General features: G+C 44.4%; 2 protein-coding genes across 2 annotated transcripts; one reads left to right on the top strand and one right to left on the bottom strand.

Annotated features, from left to right (window-relative positions):
- The first annotated feature begins 4226 nt into the window (after positions 1 to 4226).
- Positions 4227 to 13130, top strand: LOC120024143 (N-alpha-acetyltransferase 30-like). The gene is made up of 4 exons (XM_038968296.1): positions 4227 to 5563; positions 7195 to 7318; positions 7487 to 7542; positions 9106 to 13130. The coding sequence occupies exons 1-4, from the start codon at positions 4709 to 4711 to the stop codon at positions 9241 to 9243; spliced, it is 1173 nt and encodes a 390-aa protein (XP_038824224.1). The 5' UTR covers positions 4227 to 4708; the 3' UTR covers positions 9244 to 13130.
- Positions 13131 to 14943: 1813 nt separating this feature from the next.
- Positions 14944 to 21586, bottom strand: LOC120023937 (armadillo-like helical domain-containing protein 4). Its single transcript, XM_038968040.1, has 6 exons — positions 20488 to 21586; positions 17371 to 17757; positions 16849 to 16989; positions 15643 to 15698; positions 15308 to 15442; positions 14944 to 15018 (listed from the first exon to the last, which is right to left on the bottom strand). Exons 1-6 carry the CDS (start codon positions 21584 to 21586, stop codon positions 14944 to 14946), a joined length of 1893 nt encoding a protein of 630 aa, XP_038823968.1.
- Between the last annotated feature and the right edge of the window lie 5085 nt (positions 21587 to 26671).

The following is a 26671-nucleotide window of genomic DNA, read 5'->3' as shown; positions in this document are numbered from 1 at the left end:
TTGTGCATGTCTGATTCCAGCTCTTCAGAGAGTTCTCAGCCCCAAGGCTTATAGCTTTCAAAGGGTGGGTTCTCTCTGTCTCCCTCTCTCTCCCTTGCTTTCTGTTTTCTGGTCCAAATCAAACACACTTTATTCATACTCATTACAGTACAAGCATGACACACACACGGCCGCATGCACGTGCACACACACACACACCCTGAAACGTGAGGGTTGGTGAGATAGGAAATATGACCGCGGGCCACAGACACTTATAGTCCTCTTTAAAGCAATGGCCTCTTGTAATGAAATCAATTTACAGGGGCAAATAAAAATCAAGTGTGGTTGAGAGAAAGAGGGGGGGGGGAATTCTTCAAACCTCATCTCCTAGTGACACATCACAGCTTAATCATGTCAACACTTTGAAACAAAGTTAATCAGTTCCACAATTTCAAATCCAATCGGTGTTTACCTTCATCAATGGTTGCTGTGAGATCTCTTCAACTATGATGAGAGATGTGCTGAGCCTCACAACGAGCAGCAAGGAGAGTTTGTGGTATCACGGCTGTCCGTTGTGCCTGGGGATGTGGAGATATGCGTTGGTCATCGTAGTGCCGTCCATCATCTATCCCCACACACAGAGAAACTCTGAGCCTGATACACGACCACTGGATGTAGAAACTGGAGAGCGCTTCAGATAGGACTTGACAAAGTTATAGAGCAACACTGCCACCTGTCTTTAAGAGAGCATTACACAACCCAGTTAGTGCACGCATGTGTGTGTGTGTGTGTGTGTGCGCGCGTCAGAGTCGGGATCAACTCTATCTAATTTCCAGTCAATTCTGGAGTTGAATTGCTTTCATGTGGAGAATTCCATGTCCAATTCATCTGACAGGAATTCAACTGAATGGGGTGGAACTCTGGGGAGACAGAGTGTGTGTGTGTGTATTTACATCATAATCTGGTGAACCCTTATCCAGCCTCTCCAGTGCATCTAATCTCCTCCACCTGCTCAAACACCCAAACAGTCCTGGCCACAACCCCCCCCCCCCCCCCCCCCCACTTAACCCCAAACACACACATCCCCCTCTGGGTGGAGTCTCGCTTCCCAGCTTCCCCCTTATCACCCTCAACGGGGAGAGCTCCACCTCCCTCTGATGCCCAGTTGGGCACTGCCACCCCCTCACTGTGCTCCAGCTGGAGTGTGTACCCCCTGCCCTGTAACCTCCAGCATCGCTGCCCCCCACTCTTTACTACCTACCCTCTGTGCCCCGTCTGCTGCCTAGCATTGCCAAGGGCTTCCCCAGTGTTAGGGGTCAGACAGTGTGTGTATATACAATCACTATCTGTCCATGTCTCCATGAAAATAATATTGCAAGCAGTTGTTATACTGGTTAACGTATTTGCAGAGATATCAGTTTTATTTAAATTTTTGTACCTTAATCAAATCCATGACGTCCCATTGAGGTAAAAATACGTGTTTGTCAAGGGAGACCTGGCCAATGAGACCAGTATTTCTCTCTCTCCATTACACACACACTTGACCATACTTCATCAATTAGCACTGCATAATACTTTGCGAGAAATTAGACAATCGCACCATATTTCAACGCACATAACAGTAGCACCCTCTGCTGGCAAGAGAGTATATGGGCTCTGGAAGTAGGCCTGCTTACGTTCATGAACTTGACTTGAAAAAAATATATCGAAATGATTGGTTATTTATCTGGTCACTATTTAATTTGTTATTTTGTCATTTATTTGGAATAGCCAGTCCACCTAGTAACTTCCAAAGCTTTGCAGAGGTTTGAATTGTATATTTATGACGAAAACAGCGGGCTCCAGTTATTCCAGATAATGCATTGATTTAAAATAATGTGCGATCTACGGTGATGCTTGAGAGCGCTGTGAAAACCTCACATTATTATGATCAAAGATTATCTATTAAATTGCCAATATAGTCAGGTGACCGCTCTAACAACGGAAATACATGTCCTCAAAGATGGAAGGCAAGCGGGAGTCGGCGAGATCTGGTCTACCATTCTAGCCAATGAGAGGCGGATACTCGTGTGAACAGGCACAAACCGTTTTTCTCAAAGTTGCCGGAATGCCACGTGCATCCACTTATGTTAGTACATTTATAACAGCCTAAACATTACGAAACTTCTATGTAATCAAATAAGCATAACGTAATTCGACACTATAATAGGCCTCCATACGAAAAACACTTGGTCTGCTTCTCTCAACCGCCCAGACTTTGGGCGGAATCCTCTCCGTTATGAATTGGTCCAGGCAATCGTCGGGACTTCCCAACTATGACGTTACCTTCTTCTTCGATGGGGTTTAACGGCATTTGGCATCCAATGTTGACGTTGCATTACCGCCATCATCTGGACGGGTTATTGAATAAGAAACAACAAAAACATTGTGGGAAAGGGGGGAAACGACATCATGCAAAATGAAACACTTCAACTAACAAAACCCATTCCACTTCTTCAATCACAGTCCACTACACAATACATCCATACACAGGCTCAGGGGCCTGTGATGGTGGAACGTCCACCGACAGGATTTCTTGCATGGCCTCCACTGTGAAATCAGGAACACCCCCAAAAAACGACAATGATTCCAATTTTCGAATACACTTCTTCTCCGCTTGTGCCGTACAGTTTATGACCATTGCAATAAACAATACAAAGTCCACATTTTAAACATGTAGCATTTCACTCTCCCTCAGTTGACAAGAAACCTTCACTGGTCGTGGTGGCTCTACTACCATTGCTTCTTCCGCGCCACTCATTCCTTCCAGTCTTCTCACCGCCTCCAGATAGGAGACACGCTGGACACTCCTTACTCTTGCCTTCTCATTCTCCTTCACCCTAACAGGGCACTCCAGGAATTCAGGCACATGTTCACCTCCACAGTTGCAGCATTTCACTTAATCTGGCATATGATTTCCCTTCTGCACACATGTGACACATGACCAAATATTTTACATTTATGACACTTAAGGGGCTTGCGCACAAAAGCTCTTAAAGCGTATCTGATGAATTCTAACTTTATATGAAAATGGGAGACTTTATCAAAGAACAGTAGCATGGATGAAGTTCATTTATTTTTTCCCATCCACCATACAGGTCAGTCGACGTGCACCAACCACTCCATCAATGTCTTCAGTTATGTCCTCTGCCTTTATTTCTTGCGCCACCCAATAAATAACCCCCTTGATAGGCGCCCTGCTACGAAAATCCACACAGGAAACATTTATACTCCGATATCTTTTTGAGTCTTAAAACACGCTTCTTCTGCTCCGTAGACACACAAAAAACATAATTAGATCACTTTTTGTGACTCTCACCGACTCCACACTTTCTTCCAACACATTCCAGATTTTCCTCGAGACCTTAAACGGATTTCCCAAGTAGCATTGATCCGAAATCCTCACTCCGACTAAAAATGAGGTCTAGTGGTTTCCTGTTTTCCGCCACAGCTTTACTTCTCTTGTTTCCCTTTTTATTCGCCACTGTAACCCACTTATTCTCACTTTCTGTACTATTAGCTTCAAATCAAATCACATTGTATTTGTCACATGCGCCGAGTACAACAGGTGTAGACCTTTACAGTGAAATGCTTACTTACAAGCCCTTAAACCAACAATGCAGTTTAAAAAAGTGTTAAGTAAAAAATAGATAAGTAAAAATACAACTAAAAAATAATTAAAGAGCAGCAGTAAAATAACAGTAGCGAGGCTATATACAGGCGAGACCTGTACAGAGTCAATGTGCAGGGGCACAGGTTAGTCGAGGTAAATCCGGTAATATGTACATGTAGGTAGAGTTAAAGTGACTATGCATAGATAATAACCAGATAGTAGCAGCAGTATAAAAGAGGGGGTGGGGGGACAATGCAAATAGTCTGGGTAGCCATTTGATTAGCTGTTCAGGAGTCTTATGGCTTGGGAGTAGAAGCTGTTAAGAAGCTTTTTGGTCCTAGGCTTGGCACTCAGGTACCGCTTGCCATGTGGTAGCAGAGAGAACAGTCTATGACAAGGGTGGCTGGAGTCTTTGACAATTTTTAGGGCCTTCTGACACCACCTGGTATAGAGGTCCTGGATAGCAGGAAGCTTCGCCCCAGTGATGTACTGGGTATTACGCACTACTCTCTGTAGTGCCTTGCAGTCGGAGGCCCGAGCAGTTGCCATACCAGGCAGTGATGCAACCGGTCACGGATGCTCTCGATGGTGCAGCTGTAGAACTTTTTGAGGATCTGAGGACCTATGCCAAATCTTTTCAGATTCTCTAGCAGTTTCAAACAAAACCTCCGTTTCCACCATCTGCTATCTGAGGCAGCACTGTCTTCTGACGTTACCCCATTAAAGTTGACATTTAAAATGGTTAAGTTTACGGTTATGGTTAAGGTCAGGGTTCAGGGCATGAACGCCCCAGGGATCCCAGATAACACTAACCGTTATGATTCCCATGACTGTCGTAAAGCACCACCCTCTTTCAGCTGCAATGGCATTTACTGCGACAGTACTTTCCGGCAGCGGTGAAACCGAGGAGAAAGCAAAGATAGGCGTCGGAAGTAAAACAGAAATTCGGATTTGCACAATTATTTGCACAATTGTCGCATAAGGGAAGTGAGCTTCGTTTATAAACCCTTTCACCTTGTAGATGAAACTTTATTTAGCGTTTTTTTTAAACGTGTATCGCCCCCTTGATGAAGTGGGATGGCTGCAGTGCCGACTGGGCCTAGCAGCGCATTGCCAGCATCCCCGGCTGAAATTATTCCCTTCCCCGGGGATGGGAGTGTCGAACATGGGCAAGGGGAGCAGTCCGGCTGCGGTCGGGAGGGCTCTGTAGCCTCTGGGGCAAGACAGGAGCAGCAGGTCAGCGAGGACAAACGGTCAAGTCAGAAAAAACAGAAAAACATGCTATCCCATGCTAACCCGGCTGCGCTACACCTCAAAACGCAAGCCCTGCAAGAACAGAAAATGAACGGCTTGGTCAGTCTGTCGGAAAATCGACCCAAAAATCTGAGAACGTCCACGGAGTACTGTGACAACAGCAGTTTTGGAGACGACCCGAGCGACAAAAACAATAGCGACCATTGCTGCCAACATGAGGACCACAGTCCGTGTTCGAAAGGCAGCCACCCTCACTTGAACATCAATAGCATGAACGGTATGCTGACTATCACAAGAACTGAGGCTATCCAAAGCCACCCTGTAACGGCAGACAGCCCCGGTGGTAACGTTAGGAAAGGGGAATGCGACCCCACGGAAGCCCCTCGTCCACCGAGCCAGCAGTCCCCAGACTGCGAAGGCCCCGGTGAGCCCCGGGCTGGAGTAGAGAGTGAACCCGACGCCTCATACCAGCCGCCGGTGTCAGAACTAGCGAGGCTGGATTTGAACTGTTCGCCTTGCCGAGGAGAGGAAGAGAGCCAGGGGATTCATTATGTCCGCTACGAATCCGAGTTACAGATGCCAGGAATCATGAGGTTGATCACCAAGGACTTATCTGAGCCCTATTCCATTTATACCTATAGGTACTTCATCCACAACTGGCCGCAGCTCTGCTTTCTGGTGAGTATGACATCATAATTTATTGGATTTATACAGCACTTTTCTAGCAACTAAGGTACTCAAAGTGCTTTATGTAGTAAGGGGGAAACTCACCTCATCCACCACCAATGTGCAGCAACCACCTGAGTAATGCACTGTGACCACTTTTGTGTGTGAACGCTCACCATACATCAGGTGGAGAGGTGAGGAGTGATATATGGCAATTAGGAATGGGGCCAGGTTGGGAATTTAGCCATGACACAGGGTTTAAGAGCCCTACTCTTAAGATAAGTGCCATGGGAATTATTTTTACCACAGAGAGTCAGGACACCTGTTTAATGTCCCATCAGAAAGACTGCACCCTTTGCAGGGCAATGTCCCCTTCACTGCCCGGTGGGCATTGGGATCTCCTTAGACCAGAGGGAAGAGTGCCCCCTGCTGGCCCTCCAACACCACTTCCAGTAGCATCGTGTCTCCCATCCAGGGACCAACCCTGCTTAGCTTCAGAGGCAAGCCAGCAGTGGTATGCAGGGTGGTATGCTGCTGACATGACACTATTTATAGCCCTCAAACTCAACTCTGGACCACTGCATTTTTTTCATTGTTCCCTTCTAATCAGGAACTGATTAAGACCTGCGACACCAGGTGTGTGCAAATCATTATCAGGTTGAACAGAAAGCCAGCAGGCTCCGGACCTCGTAGGGTAAGAGTTGAACTCACCTGATCTATAGTAAAACACCTTCATGACTTGACTTAGGTGTGGTTGGGCAACATTAGCTAAATAAACAGGCCAGTAGTGTCCCATAGCACAGTTCTGATGTAGGCCTATTGTTACTACATCTGCTTCTATTGTGTTATTATCCTGTCGGTCTGTAATCTAATCCTGCTCATTCGACATTCCTAAAGTTCCAGGTAAGTTGTAGGCTTCTCTTTAGGTGGATCCAGACAAGTGTCATATAGGCTAACTGAGAAGAGTAGCCCTTCCTCCTTGTTGTGTTATCTGACAGTGAAACTTGAGTTTGTTTTTAGGTTGGACTAAAAGGGCTGGTGGGTTAGGCCTAGGGTTGGTTCGGGTGTGACTTCTAGTGTAAACGTGCACTATATTTAATAATTTCAAGGTGTGTCACACAGCTAAAGTTGAACATGATGTGGCACGTATGTACACACACACACACACACACACACAAATCCCATTTGACAGCCTTGGGACTCCTTATAAATAGTGTTGGAGCCTCCGATGCTTTCTGACTGTGAAACACTTGTTTCATGTCTCTTTCAAGTCATTCACTTTTCTAGTCTTGTTTAATGTGTTTTCATTTGGTGTTTTGAGTTGAACTCTTGGATAATTCGAAAGCGTTTTAGGTCCACAAATTCAGAAATGTGTTGTTAATCTGTCTCCCTCTCCATAGCGGAATTAGCCATTGTCCTCATTGTAAACCATGCTCATTTATATTCAGCATGATTTCTCAGTCTACTGCCATCAGTGAACTCTAGGAAGGAGGAAGTGCCATGTGCAGTGTAATCAGACCTAGAGGTCAGGGTAGATGTGTTCTGGATGCTTATTGGCTAGAAGCATAGGTTTTGTTGGGTCAAAAGAAAGCTTTTAAAAACTTTAGGTTAGACACAGCACAAACATGTTTGTTAATTTCCAGGCCATGGTGGAGCAGGAGTGCGTGGGGGGCATTGTGTGCAAGCTGGACATGCACAAGAAGATGTTTCGTCGTGGCTACATCGCCATGCTGGCTGTGGACTCCAAACACCGGAGGAAAAGCATTGGTGAGAACGGGCGCACTCTTTGTCGTTTTCTCATGACAACCTATCACATCTTATTAATAACAGTCATTTTCGCAATAATACTTTTTTAAGTGCTTTATCAATTCAATTTTCTCTCTGCAAACTTCTACATGTGCAATCCCACTGAAGTAATTGTCTATGTTTTTTCAGGTACTAACCTAGTGAAGAAGGCCATCTATGCCATGGTAGAGGGGGACTGTGATGAGGTAAGAAGAGTGGTACTGGTTGTAATGGTGATGTCCCAAGGCCCTGTTGTCCATCTGGGTCCTTCACTCAGTTAGTGGCCCTGACTGCACTGATACTGATGGATTAAAGGCACACACTTGGATTCAAACCACCACAAAGCGGTCACCTGCCACTTTTTTCGTGAACAGCTGAGTGATGGGGGAGTTTATCTAAGCTTATTAGGCATTTATAAGTTATTCTTCAATAATCATTGACTATAGCTATGCGTTCATTTTAAAGTCCAAAAATGTATGTAGAAATACTAGATTACCCATTTTTTTATTTCACCTTTATTTAACCAGGTAGGCTAGTTCAGAACAAGTTCTCATTTACAACTGCGACCTGGCCAAGATAAAGCATAGCAGTGTGAACAGACAACAACACAGAGTTACACATGGAGTAAACAATAAACAAGTCAATAACACAGTAGGGGGGAAAAATGAGTCTATATACATTGTGTGCAAAAGGCTTGAGGAGGTAGGCAATAAATAGGCCACAGGAGCGAATAATTACAATTTAGCAGATTAACACTGGAGTGATAAATCATCAGATGATCATGTGCAAGTAGAGATACTGGTGTGCAAAAGAGCAGAAAAGTAAATAAATAAAAACAGTAAGGGGATGAGGTAGGTAAATTGGGTGGGCTGTTTACAGATGGACTATGTACAGCTGCAGCGATCGGTTAGCTGCTCAGATAGCAGATGTTTAAAGTTGGTGAGGGAAATAAAAGTCTCCAACTTCAGCGATTTTTGCAATTCGTTCCAGTCACAGGCAGCAGAGAACTGGAAGGAAAGGCGGCCAAATGAGGTGTTGGCTTTTGGGATGATCAGTGAGATATACCTGCTGGAGCGCGTGCTACGGGTGGGTGTTATCGTGACCAGTGAACTGAGATAAGGCAGAGCTTTACCTAGCATGGACTTATCGATGACCTGGAGCCAGTGGGTCTGACGACGAATATGTAGCGAGGGCCAGCCGACTAGAGCATACAGGTCGCAGTGGTGGGTGGTATAAGGTGTTTTAGTAACAAAACAGATGGCACTATGATAAACTGCATCCAGTTTGCTGAGTAGAGTATTGGAAGCTATTTTGTAGATGACATCACCGAAGTCGAGGAACGGTAGGATAGTCAGTTTTACTAGGGTAAGTTTGGCGGCGTGAGTGAAGGAGGCTTTGTTGCGAAATAGAAAGCCGATTCTTGATTTGATTTTGGATTGGAGATGTTTAATATGAGTCTGGAAGGAGAGTTTACAGTATATATATAGTATAGTATATATTATATATTTAACCTGATATTGTATATCCAGACCAGATGGGACTCAAGTATAGAGAAAAAAAATGCTCAACAGCTCTAGTGAATGCAATGGATAGAATAGGAAAAATAACTTGTGCACCTCTTTCTTATAAAATTCACACAAAACATTTTTTTTTATGGTTAATGTTGTTTCTCTTATGACAAAAACAAACAAAGAAAAATGATCCAAACACTGCTTGTATTGCTTCAGCTCTGACAAGCTCTATTTCCTTCTCTCTCCTCTCTCTCTCAGGTGGTTCTTGAGACTGAGATCACTAACAAGTCAGCTCTGAAGCTGTATGAGAACCTGGGTTTTGTCCGAGACAAGCGGCTCTTCAGATATTACCTGAACGGTGTGGACGCGCTGAGGCTCAAACTCTGGCTCCGCTAGAGAGAGGAGGATGACAGGTGCTGCCCTCTTACTGAACCAACTCCACAGTCTCAGTCACACACATACACCCTTATGCACATGCACGCATATTCACATACATATGCATACACATAGGCACACGCACACTACCCCATCAGACATACACCCCTCCTTTTTTGATCCTCGACATCTTGGATAATGGCTCTTTGGTCAAGGCTGCACTGAAAGGACAGACAGACAGAAATCCCACCAAATGTTTTTATGACGAGACCCCTGCCGCCTTAGCTGTAGGACCCTGTGAGAGGGGGGAGGGATGTGTGATGTGGTCTGATGACCTTTAGCCTCTAAACTTTGACCCCCCTCAACGGAGCAGTGTGTGAGGCATGAGGTCAAGTCAGTACCCACAAACCCCCGGAGGGCAACTCATCACGTTGAGTCATCCACCAGAATGCAGGGAAGAAGAAGAAGAAGAAGTGGAAAAAAAAGAATAAACAGAGGATGAAAATAAGGAAGTGGGGGGGGCAGACTCAAGAAAGTTTTTTTTTGTGTTTCTTTTTTTAATCTCATGAGTCAACAGGGGGTTGGAAAAGCTATAGTGTGTGTGTGTGATTTTTTTTTCCTAGTGGATTTGGAAAAGTGAGTGTTCAGGCTATTTCTTGTATGCACGTGTAAGGGATGTGGTTGGTGTGACTGAGTGTGAGTGTTTTGTGAAGTTGTGTAGTGCTTGGTGGGAATCCTGAGTTATGCGTGTTGGTGTGTGTTTCTCCCCCTGTCTGTGTTTTTGTTGCCCCCTACGGTGTGAGATGATCACGCCGATGGCTTTGCTTGCTGACCAGTTTTCACCCCCAGACAAAGAGCTGGAGCCTGTAAAGATATGCATGCATTCATTTGAACACAAGTGGCGGGATGAGTGTGTGTTGGATAACACTGAGCATTGCCCAGTTCCGAACAGAACCATAGTCCTAACTCCTAGGCACGTGTAGATCTGAAAGGACTGGATAGGTGTAAGCAGTATGGTGCAAATTCTTCCTGGCCTATCAGAGGGCAAGGTGGAGCTATAACCATTTTATTCATTCCTATCCAATCATTTTAGAAATATATGAAGTGCTTAGTGGAGGAGGGGCGGTTTTGAGATTGGGTCTTTTTGCAGATCAAAGCAAATTTCCACCAAATCCACTTCCAGCCACGAACACTTCTGAATAACCTTTAGAAGGAGACAATTCAGTTTAAATTCAAAATAGTTATTGACAAAGGAGTCGTTTTAGGTGTGGGAGGGGAAACTATTCCATTATTGCAGTTTGTTCATTCAGATTCCTCCTAACTTGTAGACTCGATCCAAGTACCACTCTGTCTTTCAATCAATCTTCGTCACAGTTGTCTGTCTGAATGAACCCCGTCCAGAGCACTAGAGTCCTGTTTCAGCATGGCAAAGTGTCAGGCTGGAATAGTAATATTAAAAATGCTAGACTCCTGTTGGCTTCGCTGTGTGTTTTGAGTATGCTCATATTTGGTTCACCTCTGGTAAAAGAGGGCAGAAGTATTGTTAGCAGTTTTCCTATCAGCAATTTGCTGAGTTTGTTTAGACTCCTTACTATACACTCTTACACCCGCTCACTTTCCCTTTGTGTCCGAGCCTTGTGTGCACTTCCCAGGGACCAGACTCTGATGCAGATCACTCCCCAGTAACATTTTAGATCTCCACTGTCCTCCTGGGAAAGACTAACGCACCAGGCGTTTCCTATCCACTCGAATTATGGCAAAGAAAATATGCATTTGTGGCTGCTTTAAAAAAAAATGGAAAAAAATATATATATATACATTGTTTTTTTCTTCCCAGAGTAAATGAACAAAGGTCAGATGCACTTTGTTTGGCTATTGCTGCAGTGAGCATGTGCGTGTGAAAGAGGTACGTGTGTTTTGACAGATTGGTGTGGAATGGGTTCTGTTCAGACTCCCACTTCGCCCATTCCCATTTAAGTCGTCTACAGTATAGTGAAGACACGGACCCCGGGCGCTAGTACTGAGCCGCAGTAGGAACTGAAGAGCTGAATCATGTCCTAGCAGAGACACTACTGCTCTGTACCGCTGAGCTGGGATTGCTGTCACAAAGGCCAAGAGGGAGCAGCTATCTGGTATCTACCCATGATGTGTTCTATGGTATACGTTGACATACACAAGTCATTTTGGGCCTGGTTTGCTCAGTGTTTGCATCTGCTTTTTTACATCTGGTATAAAAACATGGGAACAGTTAGGAACTGTTACCCAAGGTCTTTGTTGAAATGGGCCGGTCTGCTATTCAACTGGCTACGATTGCAGAATGGGAAATAAGAAAGGATGTAAACCGACGGACTAACCACCCACACGTCAGCTTGTGTGTGTTACAAAATACGGATCAGATTACTTTTTTTTTCCATTTTTAATTGCAGATTTATATACGAGTGTTGGTTCTCTATTGATTTGACATTTGAGAGCAACTTTTTGTGAATTGTGTTTTTTGAGGGATTTGATTGACTGGGTTTTCTGTTTCTTTTTCTCTGCTCATTTATTTTGACCGATCCAGAGGTGTATATTGGACAGCGATGACGTCATTAGAGATCCAGAAGCACAGATGGGAGCTAGGTTAACTGTTCCATAGCGAAACTGCTTCGAACTGTTCCCATGGCACTCCATTTGGCTCCCTGTGTAGAATCGTGACTCTTTCTGACATCACTCTGATCCTGTTTTATTCTAGAGGTGTGAGGCTCGCTCCTGTCCTATTTTCAAATGAAATGGGTCTTTTTAATTTGGTCTGACCCTCGCTCCTCATTCTCACGGAACGGGTCTTTTTATTTCACCCCTACATTTTAACATTGTTAACCCCTGGCAGTGCCAGTAGGAACCGTGGGCATTCTAGCATTCCGTGATAGACCAGACCGCTCCGCTTTGACCATCAACACCAGAGGTCTGTTCAGGAGGGTGCCCTTTTACAGAAGGCTCATATATAAATGTTTTGTCTAGAACCAATCTGATTCTCGGTCTTGTAGAACTGGGAATTGTGTCTGCTCTATTCATTACATTTCTAGCTGCAACGTTCTGAATGTTGCACCTCATTGAATGAACTCCAGTTGAAGGGCTTCCTCGGCAGTCTGTCATTGGTCATTTCTATAGTCCTTGATATATCTATTTAATGTACATCTAATGCTCTGGTCTGTTTCGACAAAGGAGTGGTCTAAAGAAGAAATGGACGCTTCCAGACTAGCTGATACCTTCCCATCCCTTATGGCTTCATATGAAATCAATAAATGGTTTTCACTCCAGAGAAATCATGTTGATTTCACAAAGGCCCCTTAACTGGTCCTGGAGGACCACCGTCCCACCGGTTGCCTAGCTACCCTTCATCCCAGAGCCCACCCACTCCTCTCCCATCTCATTGGATGAGAGTGAGAGTTGTCAAGCTTTTTATTGGATGTTCCACTCTGTTTATATCCGCAGCAACTGGCCTGTTGATAAGATAGGCCACGTAGGACTGGAGTTGAGCTGCTCCTCTTGCTAGAATTTCTCTTTAGGCACACCTATCTAGGATCAGCTTACCCTTTCCAAATCCTAACCTTCACCATTAGGGACGGGGGATGCAAACTGACCTTAGCTCAGTGGGCATATATTCTAGGCACCCCACACACTGTGCCCCCGCAGGACCAGCTAAAGGGGGTCTACATTTGTTTTTTTTGGGATGACCAGCCCTGGCCCCCTCCGATCTGTAAGATGTGCTAATGGAAGAGAGAAGGTATTTTATTTTATTTTTGCATTTAAGAGTTCTGTTCCCTCTTCCACTGTCGCCTCTTTTTTTATTTCTGAAAGTGTCCGATATCTTTTTATTTAATGTGGAAAAAGAAAACAGAAATAAATTATTTGATTTTTTTAATGCTGTACGGTGGATTGTCATGGTTGACTTTTGGTTCTCTGATGGTTCTCTTTCTTCCGTAGCAAACAGAGCATTTGAAACATTGTAAAACAATGCAATGTTTTATGTATCATGTAATTCTTTCATGAGGCATTTTTGTCTTCCAACTGAATTTTCAGCGTTAAAAGATGTTCAGCAATCGTAACAAAATAAGGAGCCCTTCCCAAACAGAGAGCTTTATTGGTAAATACTTCACATTTGATATCTATAGAAAGAAAGACCAAAATGTTGACATAATTTCACAGAACCCATATGATACCGTATTATTGCATATTCACAGGCTTATCTCAAGCAACCTACCAGGAGACGGTCACACGAAATGACACATTTCACAGACTTGAAATGAGTGACTACTATAACAATGCAAGATTACTTAAATACATTGAATTTGATTTTTGGAAACACCTTTGTGATAATTAGTGCTTAAAGGCAGACAGTTTAGATGCATCAACCATAGAACTAAATGAAGAGATGAATTTGGATCCCAATGGCATCAACGCTATAGTGGAAAGCATCAGAGGGGCTGATAGGCTCTTTTCGTCATGAATCTTGTTCTTGAGGCAGCTTTACAGAGTGGTCACTAGCTGGCACAGCCACAAAGTCCTAAAATCAGATTTTTAACCTAACCTTAACCACACTGCTAACCCTAATGCCTAACCTTAAATCTAAAGCTACGTTTTGTTTTCATACATTTTTACACTAGCCAATTTTGACTTTGAAGCTGGCCCATCTAGCGGAAATGGCTCCGTTCTGCCTCAAGGGCAAGATTCATGACAAACGTCAACCTGCTGTCCTTTCAGGTACCAGTGCAAATTAAGAACATTCTATTGCTACACTGTTTGGAGAAACAACAGTACAGGACAGAAGCTGAGTGAAAAATACAAGTGGTCTCCCTTTACAAATCAGTCAGCATGGATGTGGATGAAATGACTTGGGCTTTTAAATGGGAAATGATATAGAGATTATTAAGTATTAGCCTTGTATATACAGTTATGAAAAAGGTTGCTTGCCATGCACTGGAGGAAAAACCTAACGTTGTCAGGAGGAGCAACAAGAGGAAAAATATCAGTATACTGTACACACACACAGAGAGCTGGTTCCTGCTGCATGCTTTCAAAGTAGGATGAGGACAGGCCTTCAACAATCGACAAGGTTGAATCAAAGAACCGCTGTCAGTATTTTCAATACATATTTACTTAATGAAACTGGTGCCGAGAGCTTATGTTGTTGTTTTTTTTCAGTGTCTATGATGTGCTATGAACAATATAGTATGTGGCAATCGTAAGTGGATCTCTATAGTCTGAAGTGGCTTCCTTCCTAAAATGGCTTCCTAAATGTAGGAAAGGAGACAAGGAGAGGAAGCCACTTTAGACTATTGAAATGTAACCCTGCTAAGTTTATAAACTGAGAGCCTATTGTATGCCATGTAGGTGCGTTTTAATTACAGAGCCAGTCGTTTAAAGAAAGAAGAGGCATCAGCACACTGACATCCCTTTATGCAGTGTGTGTTTAAAAAGGATCTCAAACTGGTTTGCGATCAACACGTTGTGGATCATACAAGAATGTCAATAGCCTGGAGTCTCTTAAAATGTTCTATAATTTTCCCTCTGTGCACCTGTAACTACGTAGGTGTGCAAACATTCAACCATGTTTTACATGTCAAAAACCCATCAGTCTGTCAGTAGTACTCCCACTTCCCCCATTGTCTCATAGCCAGGCGGCCCATAGTGATTGGCGATGTGGTAGTCATGGAGATGTGATGCACAGGGCTGTGGGAGGGATCAGAACTCGTCCTCGGAGCTGTCAGCCAATAGCATGGCTTGGTCCTGCCCGTTGCTGCTTGGCTCCCTGGGTTGCTGGAGATGAAACGGACAGATGGCAAAACCCAAAAGTCAGGACATTCATTACATGGTGGTAAAGGTTGTATACAGCTCAATAAGTCCAAAGTCTCTTCCTCTCCGTCTCCTTTCCTCATCTGCACTGATGTGAAAGAAACTCCAATCAGTGCAGATGAAGGTGAGGAGATGAGGTAAGGAAGCCACTTTAGACTGTTAATGCCAATTTCTACCGTAAGCTGATTTGTGGATCCTTATTTGATAGCGTAGCGCTAGTAACCGTATTCCTATTAACCTCAGTGTGTCTGACCTTCCTCCTGCGCTGGTGTTTGAAGCTGTTCCTCTTACGGTGGATCATCCTGATGCTGTAGAGGGCCCCAACGATAAGCAGGGCCCCTGCGATGCCAATGCCCACCGGGGCCAACATCCCAGACACATACCCTGCCTGGAGGGAGAGGGGACATGGTTGGGGCATGGGTGAAAGAGGGGCCACACACAGGAGAGACAGACTAGACAAAGAGTAGTGTCCTAGAGACAACTCTTTCAGTAGATCTATTACATGTTTTTCTGACTAACTAAACTAAGTAGCCAAACGGTCTGAAGGACCACACGTTCTAGCCTTTATTTTATAATGGAGGTAAGTACGGTTCCATCAGGGGAATTTAGCTGAATGCGGTGCAACTCCATACGAGTCAAGGTTGCTACGTCCACGTCAGAGGAACATAGCAGGGGTGAAATTTACTGTACTGTAGGTGCAACTCCATACGATATGTGGCTCTGTTCATGCCAGAGGAATTGAGCAGGAATTAATGAGCACGCGGTTATTGCGTTTTGGTTTTCGTGTGTTGCACTTGCATTCAGAGGCATCTACGAATCACACGAGGCATAGTATTGATGTCAAATGGAAGAACCAAGGACACGGATGGTTCCTGATGTTGCGAAATTCTCTGGTGTTTACAGAACAACTAGTGCTCTGAGATTAGGAAATCAGGATTCAAGGAAGCTGTGAGATTAGGATATCAGAACCTGTTTAGACAAAGCACTTGTAATAGTTGAGCAAAGGATTGCAATATATGGGAAAATGAATGGCGTCATTATTGCTGTTATGAGTGAATGATGCATGGAATGCTAAGGCATAAATGTATGAGGCAGACTATTCTTATTTTCAGTGTACAGTATGTACTATAGTTCTGTGCTGTACTTGTCTATAAATGTTATGTATTATGTCGTTTTGTGTGGACCCCAGGAAGAGTAGCTGCTCCTTTAGCATTAGCTAATAGTGATCCTAATTTAAAAAATACCATTAGGGGGCAGTCTTACCTTTTCTCTGATCAGTTCCACCCATCTACGCACTGAAAAAGAAGAGTGGCTTTGAAGCACATTGAATCCACACAAGGGATTTTTACCCACCAGTTCAATTATACTTACACAATGGATTTTTACCCACTATTTCAATTACACTTCTTTCCTAATTGAAAATATTGACCTCATATTTGATCGACCACAAAGAGCCAAAGTCAGTTTTACATGTGCATGAACGCATGTGTGTGTGTTTTTTGGAGTATCCTCTCACTCAGGCCCTGATTGCGCTGCACCCAGACAGGGGGTGGGGGGATGAGGCTGTAGGGAGGTCGGGTGGGGGCTGGGATGGGGGTCTCATTCAGGTCCTCTTCGCTGTCCTCTTCCTCTGACTCCTCCGTGTTCTCATCCTCCTCATCCTCCTCTGGCTCCTCTACAGGAAGGAAGGAAAACAACCAATGCAACTTCCTGTAAATTTGAACTTTCATCCTTACACTGTGAAAACAATGTGTACATTTGTGTATTATGTGTGTGTATTACTGTGACTCCTACCTTCAGACTCCAGTTCCTCCAGACCTGATTTGGCTGCAGGCAGTTTGGTTGTCTTGGTGATCTGCTGGGAGGTGGTGCTTATAGGATTGGGTTCGGATGTTGGCGGGGTTTCCTCTGGGTTCTGTGTGGTCTCACCGCCATCTAAATATAATCATCACAGCGGGATCATTATAGTAGATATAGTGAAGTCTAACATAAACACCTATCCCTTTTGTAAAAAAAAAAAGAAAAAAAAAGAAGAGACGTGATCATGTCTCAATGTAATGAAGTTGTGAAATTATTTTTATATTCAAATACAATCTATTTTTGGGCTTAACTGTGGTCAATTTGCTGTGTAAAATTATTATTATTTTCTGGCCATTCACCCTAACAAAAATCGTCCCGTGGCTGAATCTAGTTGCCTATCCCTGCTTTAGACACTATTCTAGAAACTTCTAGATCTGAACAGATCGGATGACTGTAAGCAATATGGTGAAAAGATGAAGCGGACAAATGGAAGAGTGTGGAAGAATGAAGTCTCACCTGTGTCAGACTGGTGTACTAGCTGTTCTGCCTCTGAAGGGGGCGGGTCTATGGGTGAACCAGAGGGGCTGATGGGCTCAGCGATCTCAGCCCCGGATGTCTGCCATGGCGACGTCCAATCTGGTAGCACTGGGGATGGGACACGGGATGGCCCTGTGTCATCTGTATCCGCAGTGACCACCTGGTCGAGATCCGCCTCTGACAGCAGCATCCCCGTGGTAACCATGGCGACAGACGGCTGTGAGTTGTCAGGCGAGAGAGTGGCCGCTGCTACCCCCGCCCCTTCGGGTGTGACATCAAAGGGCTCGAAGATGAGGGGGAGGTCCTCCGAGGACATCGTGCCCTCTGTGGCCGCGTCCTGCAAGGGAGGGGCACTGGCATCCATGGCTGTTAGTAAAATACACACACACATACACCAAAAGATGTTGGGTCAGGACTCACTGATTGTCCATAGGCAATTCCTACTGGTTTAGTGACTGCAAGAGATCAGCTTGTGGCTAGAAACATTGTGGAATGTGTACTGGTGACAGTAGATCAGTTTTGGCCCACAACTCTGATTCCAGTTCTCAACTACATTCTAACTGCTCTGACAGAATAAAATAAAAATGCATAAATCACATATCATAACCATGGATAGAATCCACCATATGGTATTCATGATCAGTGCAGCTTTCTGGGACAGGTTATTCTTATACAGTAACTTTTGATTTACTCACCTACTTTTCTATAGAGCTGATGAAGGTTCAATCTAAATGTTTCTTTCTGCATCTCTTTCCGGCATGTACAGTGCATTCGGAATGTATTCAGACCCCTTGACTTTTTCCACATTTTGTTACGTTACAGCCTTGTTCTAAAATGGATTAAAAATAAATAAATCTACACACAATACCCCATAATGACAAAGCAAAAGCTGCTTAAACTAAACACATATCACATTTACATAAGTATTCAGATCCTATACTCAATACTTTGTTGAGGCACCTTTGGCAGAGATTACAGCCTTGAGTCTTCTTGGGTATGACGCTACAAGCTTGGCACACCTGTATTTGGGGAGTTTCTCCCAGATCCTCTCAAGCTCTGTCAGGTTGGATGGGGAGCGTCGCTGCACAGCTATTTTCAGGTCTCTCTAGAGATGTTAGATCGGGTTCAAGTCCGAGTTCTGGCTGGGCCACTCAGGACTTGTCCCGAAGCCACTCCTGCGTTGTCTTGGCTGTATGCTTAGGGTCGTTGTCCAGTTGGAAGGTGAACCTTCGTCCAAGTCTGAGGTCCTGAGCGCTCTGGAGCAGGTTTTCATCAAGGATCTCTTTGTACTTTGCTCTGTTTATCTTTCCCTCGATCCTGACTAGTCTCCCAGTCCCTGCCGCTGAAAAACATCTCCATATCATGATTTTGCCACCACAATGCTTCACCATAAGGATGGTGCCAGGTTTCCTCCAGACGTGACGCTTAGCATTCAGGCCAAAGAGTTCAATCTTGGTTTCATCAGACCAGAGAATCTTGTTTCTCATGGTCTGAGAGTCCTTTAGGTGCCTTTTGGCCAACTCCACACGCGCTGTCATGTGCCTTTACTAAGGAGTGTCTTCCGTCTGGTCACATCTACCATAAAGGCCTGATTGGTGGCGTGCTGCAGAGATGGTTGTTCTTCTGGAACTTCTCCCATCTACATAGAGGAATTCTGGAGCTCTGTCAGAGTGACCATCGGGTTCTTGGTTACCTCCCTGACCAAGGCCCTTCTCCTTGGCCGGGCAGCCAGCTCTAGGAAGAGTCTTGGTGGTTCTAAACTTCTTCCATTTTAGAATGATGGATGCCATTGTGTTCTTGGGGACCTTCAATACTGCAGAAATGTTTTGGTACTCTTACCCAGATCTGTGCCTTGACACAATCCTGTCTCGGACCTCTATGGACAATTCCTTCGACCTCATGGCTTGGTTTTTGCTCTGACATGCACTGTCAACTGTGGGACCTTATATAGACAGGTGGGTGCTTTTCAAAATCATGTCCAATCAATTGAATTTACCACAGGTGGACTCCAATCAAGTTGTTGAAACATCTCAAGGATCATCAATGGAAACAGGATGCACCTGAGTTCAACTTCGAGTCTCATAGCAAAGAGTCTGAATACTTACAGTACCAGTCAAGTTTGGATATACCTCCTTATTCAGGGCTTTTCTTTACTTTCATTATTTTCTACATTGTACCTGAGCTCAATTTCGAGTCTCATAGCAAAGGGTCTGAATACTTATGAAAATAAGATACATTTGCAAACATTTCTAAAAACCTGTTTTCGCTTGGTCATTATGGGGTATTGTGTATAGATTTATTTTATTTTATCCATTCTAGAATAAGGCTGTAACGTAACAAAATGTGGAAAAGGGGAGGGGTCTGAAATCTTTCCGAATGCACTGTACATATTGGCTCAGACAGACTCCTCTAATCCACTAGTCTACTGCATCACACAGTAATAACCTGCCTGGCTGACCCTGCCTAGGTATTTACTGTTCCGCTCAGAGGGAGGGAGGGAGGGATAGAGCAAGAGGGTGAGGGAGGAGCACAGAGAGGGAAGGAATAAATACGGATGTTGTGTGAGGAAGAGAGAGAGAGACGGAGGCTGAGTGAATCCCCCAGAGACTTGTATTACAGTCCTTGTCACTGCTGTCTGCTGGCAGTCATGTGGGTTTATTTCCACAGTCAGAAATAGAAAATAATTAGACTGCTTCCCTGGGTCCCTGCCTGCTATGGTTCAAAGTGAAGCGTGGAAAACCAAAGGGACGCCTCTCCCGTGTCACCCTGATCATCAAAGGAGATCTCTGCTGCTAGACGTGTCACTTTCATTTCCCCTTCTCTTTTGAATGAAACCTCATGAAACCTGGCGCGAAACGCAGAAAAATACGGTTCTCTGCCACTGAACCCATGTAATGGATTTCTATGGTGTGACACAATAACAGCCAGAGCAGCACCTTACCTTGTTGTGAGGCAGAGAAAGTCTGTGTGGGAATGTGAAAACTCAAAAGAGAATATCAAGTGCAACTGTAGAGTAGATTAACTCCAGGTGGCCCCCAGTGGCTCTTTAAAATATCCAGTATGTACTAATTGGAACATAGCATAATGCATACTCACCCTCATTTCGCTGCAGTGGTTCAGTCCAGAGGCTGTCAGGGTCATCCTGTCTGGAGGATCCTGTCAGGGCCGGTCCAAGGTCGGCCAGGGAGGGGTTTGAGAGAGCAGGCGCTGTCTCTCCATCTTGGTGCCACGGAGTGGCAGAGCCGGTGGCCTCTAGACCACTAGGGGGCAGCAATGAAGCTTCTCCTCTGGATCCCCATACTGACGGAGGGATGGAGGTCAAAGGTGAATGTTTAAGGATGCTTTGGGGAGATAAGGAGCTTGGTCTGGTCATCTCTGTCTCCTGGCCCAGAAGAGGAGCTCCGACGTCGGTCAAGCTCTGTCTGAGTTCCCCCTCCTCTCCTCCATGGAGGTCTGGCCTCTCTTCTAGGATGAGGTCTCTCCTCTCCCCAGCTGGGTGCGTCCCTGACTGGCTGTCTGGCTCTGGGGCTCTGGCTGCTGCGGAGGCATCATGTAAAGCAGCTCTAGATGTATTCATGGCCACTGTCACCCCCTGCTTCTCTCCTATGGAAGCTAACATTGCCCCAGTGGTGGTAATAGGTACATTCTCCATGGTTTTCTCTTCGGGCCCTTCTCTCATCTCTTTGTCTGTGTAGAGTTCTGGAGCTTCTGCAGGCTGTCTGTGAGTCTCCTTCCCCTCAAACAAGCTCTCAGAGGCAGCCCCCGTCTTAGCCTCCCTCCCCTGGCTCTCAGCCCCAGCCACTCCTCGTCCATGACTGTCCCTGTTTCCTACCTGCGTCACTGGCTCTATCCCCCCTGGTTCGCTTCCGTCCACATCTGGGCCAGTGCCTCCCACTGCTCCTACATTCTCTGATAGGTCAGTCCAGCTGCCAGTCATGTGTTCTGCCATCCCATAGGACAGTCTGCCAGGATCAGAGGGCCCAGATTGGACACTTGTTGATATGACACTGGCAGGTGTTGCTGGTGTTAAACAGGGCTCTCCCTCCATTGGCTCTCCAGCTTGTCCATCACAGCCACTGTCCTGTGTGGAGGGTGCGTAGTCATGGAGGGGCGGGACTGGGGTGCTGTAGACGCAGAGACAAACCTCTGCCAGAAGGAGGTGATGGAGGGTCACAGAGAAGAGCATCTCTCCCATCTCTCACCACAAAGTAAACATGGAGAAGCAGAGAGGGGTCGCAGTGGCTAGAAGGGAGGGGTCAGGCGACAGGGGCAGGTCACACCCAAATGGTCTGGAGATTCAGCTTAGGAACGAGAAGGGATTAAAAACAAAGAGATATATTCAGCTCCTGATAAATGCAATGACTTAGAACTGCTGTGAATATGTGGCGCAGCGCTATAAGGCACTGCATCTCACTGCTAGAGGCGTCACTACAGACCCTGGTTCGATTCCAGGCTGTATCACAACTGGACGTGATTGGGAGTCCTATAGGGTGGCACACAATTGGCATCAGCATCGTCCGGGTTAGGGTTTGGCCGGGGTTGGCCGTCATTGTAAATAAGAATTTGTTCTTAACTTACTTGCCTAGTTAAATAAAGGTTAAACTAAACTGGAAGGGCCTCCCGGGTGGCGCAGTGGTCTAAGGCACTGCATCGCAGTGCTAGCTGTGCCACCAGAGACTCTGGGTTCGAGCCCAGGCTCTGTCGCAGCCGGCCGCGACCGGGAGGTCCATGGAGCGACGCATAATTGGCCTAGCGTCGTCCGGGTTAGGGAGGGTTTGGCCGGTAGGGATATCCTTGTCTCATCGTGCACTCGCGACTCCTGTGGCGGGCCGGGCGCAGTGCGCGCTAACCAAGGGGGCCAGGTACACGGTGTTTCCTCCGACATATTGGTGCTGCTGGCTTCCGGGTTGGATGCGTGTTGTGTTAAGAAGCAGTGCGGCTTGGTTGGGTTGTGTTTCGGAGGACGCATGGCTCTCGACCTTCGTCTCTCCCGAGCCCGTACGGGAGTTGTAGCGATGAGACAAGATAGTAACTACTAACAATTGGATACCACGAAAAGGGGGGTAAAATTCAACAATAAAATGTTTAAACTGGAGCATGTAGATATTGAAGCCAGGTGAATAAAATAAGGTGTTCGAATTATGACCGCGAGGCACACGGCACTTATAGGAATAGAGAATTTGTTTGAGAATTTCACCACTCATTTATTGCTGAAGCCTAACCTAAGGTAATTGAGGCTGAGAATTATATGAGCTTTTCTGTCAGCCTTTCCTTTGATGCTGCAGTTTCTTAAACAGCTTTGTGGAACATTTGGACTATCTCTCTACCCCTTGCTGTTTTCTATCCCTCTGGCTATTGTGCTTCTAGTCCATTCCTTTCCACACACACACATTCAGTACAGCCTGACACAGCAAACCCCTGCACTTTTAAAATGACTATTAATAGCAGGTTTTCTCTCCAGAACTACTCAGTCTTGTTCAGTTGGACTCTGTTCGAATACAGCAGGTTAATGTGTTTAGATAGATAGGCCTAACCCTCACATAACAGTGAGTGCATTTTCATATCAAATGCACCATACAAATGGATACTGTTTCTTTGTCGCTTTGGTGCTATTTTCACAAGTATGTGGTGAATTTTCAATACTCTTAGTACAAAACTCCAATTCATTTTGTTAGGAGACATCATTCACCACATAGTCTAGAAGAAAAAGAAACGCACACCTATTGACCTATTTAGGCGAGGTGCTGGCTAGCGGAGCAGAAAACTTAAAATTAAAGGAGAGCCGCACACTCTAGGAGCTCAGATGCAAAAATGTAATTACCAACGTTTTGGACAGCCAAGCTGTCTTCATCAGGGTGTAATCACAAACACTGCGGGATGACTCGTTTATATAGTGTCAAAAGACACACAGGTGTCTGTAATCATGGCCAAGAGTGGCCTAATATCATTGGTTAATTCTCAAATATTAAAATGGCATACAAAGAGCAGTATACAAAAAAACAAATGGATAGCATACGATCATAGATTCATTTTAGACTACACAAGCTTACAAACAATTACAATGGCAAAGTCACAACAATCACAGGAATGGCTTCAGATCAAAGTCTACGTTGAGACCGAAGGGAGCAAGGGTCTTTAAGTTAAAGATCCAGGCAGCCTCTCGTTTTAACAATAAATTATCAAGGTCACCCGCTCTCCTAGGGAGGGTGATATGTTCGATGCCAATATAACGCAGAGACGAAATCGAGTGGCCTGCCTCTAAAAAGTGAGCCGCAACTGGGTAAGTCAAGTTTTTGCACCTAATGGTGCTACGATGCTCTGAGATACGTACTTTTTAAGTTATAAGATAAATAACTGCCTTAGTGGTGCACGTAATAACACCTTTGATTGGGATCGATTTCCCTGTTTGTGGGTGTTTGAAGGATCTGCATTTATAAGTTCCATTGCATTGAGCACAGCCATTACACTTGTAATTTCCATCCAGTAGGGGCGCAATTAGACATTGTTCAGGAATATCTTGGGGTGGTAAATCAGAGTGTACCAATTGGTCTCTGAGATTTCTGCCCCACGAAAATACGACCAAGGGAAGGTCCGAAAACACATTACCGAGACTATCATCGGATTTTAGAATGTGCCAATGTTTGTGAACGATTCCCTTAATTTGTTCAGAGCGCTTTGAATAGCGGGTAGCTAGAATGCAAGAATGCGTCTTTTTGCGAGACTGCCCCTGAAAAAGGTCATGTCTCGTTTTATTTTGAATTTTCTCAATGGCAATATTAATCTGATCATTTTTGTACCCCATCTCCTTGAACTTTCTTTGCGTCTCAGCCATATTTCTGTCAAAATCTGATTGATTTTTTTTGCAAATTCTTTTGATTCGACAGAATTGGCTGTAGGGCAAACTATTTTTCAAGGGAAGTGGGTGACAACTATCAGCCCTCAACAAACTGTTACGATCAGTAGGTTTCCTGTGAATATCAGTGTATAGAACATTATCCTCACACAAGATCAGAAGATCAAGAAAACTAATTTGACGTGTATCAGATTGCATAGTGAATCTCAAATGTTCAGAACAGGAGTTAAGAAAAGCATGGAATGCCTGGAGCTGTTTTGCATCACCCCTCCATAGAACAAAAATATCATCTATATACCGTTTCCAAATAATGATGTTAGGCAAGAAAACATTTTTGAGAGGATTGAAAATAGACTGTTTCTCCATGTAACCCACATACAAATTAGCATAGTTAGGAGCCATGGGGGATCCCATTGCAGTACCCTTCGTCTGAATAAAGAAATCATTTAGAAACATTAAATAGTTATGTGTGAGTACTATTTCAGCCAATGTTATAATGCATGCACTGGAAGGTAGTCATTCACCACATAACCATTGATCCAAAATATATGTTTACTTTGAAATACCATGATCACCAAAACACAGCATAATGATATCTTCAGTTGCTTTAACAACCAGTTAATCCAATAGAAAACAATGCAAGATATATTTTTCAAATGTAATATGCTACAGTACAGTCAGATTAAGTAATAGTAAAATGTATTTTTGTCATTTCACATCGGTTACACTCACCCCCCTTTTGACTTCCTCCTTTTCCGCAGCAACCAGTGATCCGGGTCACGGCACCAATATAACAGTATAGCTTCCGTCCCTCTCCTCGCCCCTAACTGGGCATCGAACCAGGGACCCTCTGCACACATCTACAACTGCCTTGTAGAGCAAGGGGAACAACTACTTCAAGGTCTCAGAGCGAGAGACGTCACCGATTGAAACGCTATTAGCGCGCACCCCGCTAACTAGCTAGCCATTTCACATCGGTTATCTGGATTGCATGCCTCATCCATGACCTGAAGTAGGGTGGTAAACTCATGGGGATGGCAATCATTCATCTTCCACCTGTATTGTAATCATGCATTGTATTTTACCGTATTGTATTGCACTTACAGTGTCTTCAAAAAGAAAATCCCAGCAGCATTGCAGTTCTTGACACAAACAGGTGCGCCTGGCACCTACTACCATACCCCGTTCAAAGGCACTTAAATATTTTGTCTTGCCCATTCACTCTCTGAATGGCACACATACACAATCCATGTCTCTATTGTCTCAAGGCTTAAAAATCAGTTTTTAATTAACCTGTCTCTCCTTCATCTACACTGATTGAAGTGGATTTAACAAGTGCCATTAATAAGGGTACATAGCTCTCACCTGGATTCACCTGGTCAGTCTATGTCATGGAAATAGCAGGTGTTCCTAATGTACATTTTCATTATGTAGTTCTCAAAATTGGTTGTAGACAAGCCAGTTCAAAATCTATAGGTTTACCAAATGGTTAAGTGATCATCAATTAAGTGCAGTCAGGTTAAGTAATAGTAAAATGTATTTTAACAAATGAGAAGACAATCATATGAAAAGTGATGTGAGTATTGCATTGTGAAAGGCAACTACTTTATATGACCATGTATTACAAAATAACATGTATTTCTAGATGAAAAACCGATCAAAATGTGCTTTGAGTTTTTAACAACTATCTTTTTGATGACCTGTTTTGAGTGTGCAAAGCTGTCATCAAGGCAAAGGGTGGCTACTTTGAAAAATATAAAATACTACATTTTGGTTACTACATGATTCCATATGTGTTATTTCATCGTTTTGATGTCTTCACTATTATTCTACAATGTAGAAAATAGTACAAATAAAGAAAAACCCTTGAATGAGTATGGGTGTCCATACTTTTGACTGGTAGCATACTTGTGAAAATTGCACCAAAGCCATTGGGGGAAAAAACTGTAATACCATTATAATAACAGAAAGAACACGTTCAAATGTGAAGTAATGAAGAGAATAGGACACCGCACTAAAATGTTTAAATGGTACCATACTTCGATGATCTACAAGGGACATTTTTCTAGATTTTAGTTCCCATTGGGTTGCCTGGGAGACACCCTGCTTGCCTCAGCCTCCCTGTATTGCTGCGTGTGTCAGACAGGTATCTCACAGACATCAACATCAAATCCTGACACACACACAAACAGACAAACAGACACACACCTAACTCTTACCAAACACCACCGACCCCTGCTGTGTTGCTCACAAAGCTGTCCGTCGCTAATCAATGTTAATTAATGCACTCAACAAGAGTCAAGAGAGCAGCCTGCTGCTTGACACCCAGAATACATGTTATGAGCCAATTATGAGGATTTTAATAGACCTCCGGTAAACAAACATCATCATCCTGATCCACGCCACTGCGGCGCAGGCACAATCAGC

This window comes from Salvelinus namaycush, chromosome 29 (assembly GCF_016432855.1).
Source record: "Salvelinus namaycush isolate Seneca chromosome 29, SaNama_1.0, whole genome shotgun sequence".
Lineage (NCBI taxonomy): Eukaryota > Metazoa > Chordata > Actinopteri > Salmoniformes > Salmonidae > Salvelinus > Salvelinus namaycush.
This window is presented reverse-complemented; position numbering and strand designations above follow the sequence as displayed.

Coding starts and splice junctions, on each gene's coding strand:
- LOC120024143 (XM_038968296.1), top strand. CDS start 4,709: ATGGCTGCAGTGCCGACTGGGCCTAGCAGCGCATTGCCAGCATCCCCG. Junction 5,564..7,194: donor GGCCGCAGCTCTGCTTTCTG/GTGAGTATGACA, acceptor GTTAATTTCCAG/GCCATGGTGGAGCAGGAGTG. Junction 7,319..7,486: donor ACACCGGAGGAAAAGCATTG/GTGAGAACGGGC, acceptor ATGTTTTTTCAG/GTACTAACCTAGTGAAGAAG.
- LOC120023937 (XM_038968040.1), bottom strand. CDS start 21,586: ATGGGAGAGATGCTCTTCTCTGTGACCCTCCATCACCTCCTTCTGGCA. Junction 16,990..17,370: donor AGTACACCAGTCTGACACAG/GTGAGACTTCAT, acceptor GATTATATTTAG/ATGGCGGTGAGACCACACAG. Junction 15,443..15,642: donor TAAATTCCCCTGATGGAACC/GTACTTACCTCC, acceptor CTCTCCCTCCAG/GCAGGGTATGTGTCTGGGAT.